Raw genomic sequence first — 4,886 nt, 5'->3', positions numbered from 1 at the left:
AATTGATTGATTGGTCATGAGGTGCAACTTGATTGATTGCTTAGTCAACAATCAATCAATCAAGTTGTCAAGTAAAAAATTGATTGTGCACACCTCTGGTGGGAGCGAACCGGGGGGTTCTCGTATCCCAGTATCCTCTGACTCCTTCCATGATGAGTGGTTCTACCTCCTGGCAGAGGGAGTAAGTGGTAGAGCAGTTGTGAGGCGGAGTATGACACTCCTGCCCCTAGACTTCCGCAACCGGTTGCGGCGAAAGCGGCCACCCTCATCGCCCTTACAATTATCCAGCTCTTGCGAGCTGTTTCCACCTGCGGCGGTGTAGGCGTGTGTATTAGGTCTCGTACAAGCTCCAGCTCTTGTTGTAGGCTGAGCTTTTGACGCGTTAAAGCATCGGCTACTCGCGACGCTGTGACGGTTTGGCGCCTTCGCGATAGCGTAGAGCGATCGACACCAGGCTTTAGCTGTTTCAGAATATCGAAATGATTTGTCAGGTTCTAGCGATCCTGACTTTGCAAGCGCATCTTCCATCGAGCCCATGTTCGCGGGATTGTGGGATGTTAAAGTTGAGGGTGGTTTAGGCCCCCGGTGCATCGGGTGAGTCAGTACACTGGGCGCACGGATACAGTACTCTTTCCGTGATGGTAGCGCAAAAGGTAAACAAGAATGATCAGGCTTGTGCGTGGTAATGCCGGAAAAAAAAAAAAAAAAAAAAAAAACACAGGTTGGGAGGTGGTGAGTACGATCAAGCAAAAATACGCCAGGTCCCTCTTGACCCACTACCTTCTAACAAGGAGGTGTCGGCGCGCTGTTGAGGAAATTAGTTAGAGAAAAAGCAGGATAGCACCAGTTGAATTCAAAAGAAACCAAGGAGTATCACACCTATTCGGTTCTTTAAGTACAACATGATGCAAACCGCAGCTCACTGCTTGCCGCCTCGTCCAACCAGGCAGTGTCGCATGCAGCAAAAGACTCCTCCAACGCCCTCAATAAAACAACAAAATCAAGAACAACAAAGGTTGTGCCTGCGTTCCTAACTTGTGTCTTCAAGTAGGAGTGCCAAGTGTGAGTTATGCAAGGAGAAGGTGCTGGTGTAGTCAGAGCCAAAACCAAGGTTCGTAAAAAGGAAGGCAGTTGTGAGACAAGTCTTTCTGAGGCGTTGCGACTTCCTCGGCCGAGTTGGTGAGGAAGAAGTAGGCTGTCCAGGCGATACCGATGGGTTGACACGAAGGGCTGGTGCGCATGTTAGCTTTTCGGCTTCGCTTTTGATATCGCCTTTGAGCACGTACAACCTGGAATTGGATTGGCATAATGCGGTAGTTCAGCATTTGGACCGCAGGCCAGATAAGAAAGTCCGCCTTGAGCGTTGGTATGTATACGTCCTGGAACTTGCGGGTGACGGCGCGCCTGTCGCCGCCTTCGCAGACTGCCATGGAAGTGAAAAAGCATGCGAGACCTGTGCACTTGTTAATACTTTGCTCACGCAACAGGTCCTCAGATTGGCACGTAGCACCAGGCGCAAAGATCACCTGATCAAAGGCACCGCGCTTCATAGCCGCAGCAGTACTGCTCGCGCCTGCCACGCCAACGGGGAACGCATAGTTCAGAAAAGCAAACCACCTGAGCTGCAAGGGTGCTATTATACACGGATATGCCGTAAACCTGACCATCCTCTCAAAGTCGAGCGACGGAGGCAGCAGCTTCTGTGCCTTGTGTGACAGGTAATCCGGTTCCGGCCACGGCCCCTTGCCTTCTGAATCGTGGATCTCGACGCTAAAGAAGTCGTCCTTGCCGCCTTCATGATGTTGAGGGCCGACCGAGTCGCAGCGGGCACATGCTTCCTGCGAGTAACTGTGAGAGTCTGTGCGGCCGTGTCTGCGATGCCACCGAGGACCTAACTCATGTGTTAGCGGACATCAAGACACTCATAACGCTTGTCGTGGTGTATCATACGGCGTTCGTAATCATGGTAGTGAGAAGTGGTCGGGCGGGATAGCAGGCGTTGAGCTTACGCAAAAGTAAAGAGACCATGGTAAGCTGGACTAGGAAGATGTTGGCGTGAAGTAATAGCTACCCTTGCATCTCCAATGGCTCGGGTGGAGCTGACTCTGCCAGTCAAAAACTGAGTGCTCCGCTTTGTTACACGCTGGGCACTCAAGCCTGTAGGCTGGGAAAAGTTGTGTCTCGAATGCTGTCCCGAGCATAGCGTGCACTTTGGTGCAGTCTTGCAAGTTGCTTGTTTATGCCCGTACTTGTTGCACTTGAAGCACGGCAAGTTGTCCTCAGCGAGTACTGATGTTTTCCGCGCGGACCAGAAGATCACGGAAACCCATCGAAATACTTTACAGCTCTGCCAAGCCGTGTAACAGAAGCAGCACCGATCAGTCACATCTTCGCGATCATCCGTTCGGTTTAAGTCTGAGCCCGCGACACATGGCAGCAGATGCCCATCATCAAGCGAAGCAATTCGCGCCTTCGTTGACGTTGGACGCACGGGCAATCGGCGAGTCCGTCGCGCTGCGTCCACGGATGACGTCAGCGTGCGGGGCAGCTCTGAAAATCTACTACAGGCCTTTGAGCATCGTTCGGGACGAGAACGCACACGGGAGTTGCTCAGTTATGAGGCGCAACATATGATGAGGAGCGTTTAGAATTCAGAATAGCATCAATAGCTTGGCAATTCCGACGTCTTTCCGTTACCAAGCTTTGGCGCTTTACACCTTTACCCCAAACTACGGAGCGAAGATTTTAGCGAAAGCGGCCTGGCTGGAGGTTGCCAGCCCTCCACAGCAGCAGATGCAGCTTCTCCGCATATCAGTCATTATCAGGAACAGCAAATAGGGTGACAGCCCAATAGTGGACCATCGCAGGGTTTCCAGGAAATGCAGTCTCGGCCAAGCGGGTGAGCGTTGCGTGCGATTGGACCCTAGTTAGATTAGCCGTAATGTAGTTCGGGAGCGAACCGCATTCGGACAGGCTTCCAACTTCTGCAGGTGAATACTTCAGCGTCGCCAATCGCCACCTCTGTCCATTGTAGGTTCTCAAACTTTTTTTCAAGATACCAAGGTATATTGCAGGACCCCCGACCTTCAAGTGCGGCACAACCGACAGGCCTTATCTAGCTGTACATCGGCAGAACCTGCACTGTCAGTACGAGCTCATACAGTCGTGCGAATCACCATGACTGATAAGCCGGCTGCCGTAGGATACTCCGCCGCAGATACTGTTACCCCCAGCGCTGCGGTAAAGCAAGCAGAAAAGTAAGCATAGGTTTCACATCCCTCGCAACGTGCTTCGCTGACCCTGCAGTCCACCTTTCCACAGGGATCTTGAAGACCTTCGTCCGCCTCGCGCAGCACCCACCCAGTACGTCGAGGGTAATGGATCCCGGATATTCGACTTCCGTCAAATGGCGAGCGCTCTACAGCCGAGCATTGATCATTCTTACGAAGCACGATGCCCATCTACTCTGTACGGCATGAGAAATCCGGCTGACATGATCAATCCGGCTTCCTTGCAATACATGCCTCAGTTGTCACAGTATGGTGGGCAGCGCCCTGTCCCTACGGTTTTTGCTGGAGCGCAGCAGCAGCCACAGCAGCAACATCTCCCTCGGCAATATGATGCGCAGCCTGCTCAACTCCAAACAGCGAGCCGACCACAACCAGCACAGCTACAAACGCAGCCGCCATTCCCTCCGATGGACCATTATCCGTACGGCATGTATCAGCCCGCAATCTCTCCTGTGGACATGCGGTTTCCGCAGCAAGGCTTCTCAATCAGCTACAGCCCGCCCGGCGGCTATGCAGACCTTGGTAAGTCCCGGGAACTTTGCGGTCAGAAAAAATATTATGCTGACTGAACGGTCCTAGCCCATTTCGCTCGACGCGAGTTCGAACCGACAGCCATTCCGTCTTTCCCTCGAGGCCCACCGCGCAAACCCAAGCAATCCGGCCATGCACTTTGGGTTGGCAACCTTCCTCCGGCCGTGACGGTAACCGACTTGAAAGACCACTTTTCTCGAGATGCGATGCAAGACATCGAAAGCCTTTTTCTCATCTCGAAGAGCAACTGCGCGTTTGTCAACTATCGAACCGAGGCCGCCTGTATTGCGGCCATGAACCGCTTTGATGATTCGAGATTTCAAGGAGTACGGCTAGTATGCCGCCTAAGGAGAAGCTCCACGACAAGCACCGGTTCCATTGCACAAAACCCGAGAGCCGGCGCGGTTGAGGCAAAAGGAACCCCAGATGGGCTCCCAGAGGGAATGCTGAACGGGTCGCCAGACAGACAGTCAGATGGGCCAGATGCATATCGAAGTCCCACACCCATGATCGTGGGAAGTACACCTGTTACGCAGATAACGAAGACAGACGAAACGCCGGCCTTCGGTTCTGCGAACACAATTGTGCCTGAGAAATTCTTCGTTGTCAAAAGCCTTACCTTGCAGGACCTCGAGGCTAGTGTACGCAACGGTATCTGGGCAACCCAGTCTCACAACGAAAAAGCACTAAACTGTGCGTTCAAGGAGGCCGATAATGTATATCTTATCTTCTCTGCCAATAAGTCTGGCGAGTATTTCGGGTACGCACGCATGGGGTCGGTCATTGCTGGTGGGCCTGTCCCAATTGCATCTGCGCCTATGCCGCAGTCTCCACTCACGCGGAATGGGCCAACGTCAATCCGGACATCGGCTACGGGAACAGCACCTCGTGGCCGCATCACTGACGATTCCGCACGGGGGACCGTTTTCTGGGAAGCGGGGCTGTCAGACTGCGATGAAAGCTCGTCGGCCCACAAAGATCCGGAAGAGGGCAGAGGACAAGATCTGGCACGGCCTTTTAAGGTCGAGTGGATATCGACGAACCGTCTGCCATTCTACTGTACAC

General features: G+C 53.0%; 1 protein-coding gene across 1 annotated transcript; it reads right to left on the bottom strand.

Moving 5' to 3' along the window:
- Nucleotides 1-783: 783 nt before the first annotated feature.
- On the bottom strand, nucleotides 784-2,406 carry WHR41_09558 (uncharacterized protein; the record flags this gene model as incomplete). Its single annotated transcript, XM_069378161.1, has 5 exons — nucleotides 1,951-2,406; nucleotides 1,815-1,891; nucleotides 1,287-1,617; nucleotides 1,211-1,230; nucleotides 784-805 (listed from the first exon to the last, which is right to left on the bottom strand). The coding sequence occupies exons 1-5, from the start codon at nucleotides 2,026-2,028 to the stop codon at nucleotides 784-786; spliced, it is 528 nt and encodes a 175-aa protein (XP_069224921.1). The 5' UTR covers nucleotides 2,029-2,406.
- Between the last annotated feature and the right edge of the window lie 2,480 nt (nucleotides 2,407-4,886).

The sequence above is a fragment of the Cladosporium halotolerans genome (assembly GCF_011745625.1).
Source record: "Cladosporium halotolerans strain TM138-S3 chromosome Unknown Sca146, whole genome shotgun sequence".
NCBI lineage: Eukaryota > Fungi > Ascomycota > Dothideomycetes > Cladosporiales > Cladosporiaceae > Cladosporium > Cladosporium halotolerans.
Note: the sequence above shows the minus strand (reverse complement) of the source record. Positions and strands in the feature narration are given on the sequence as shown.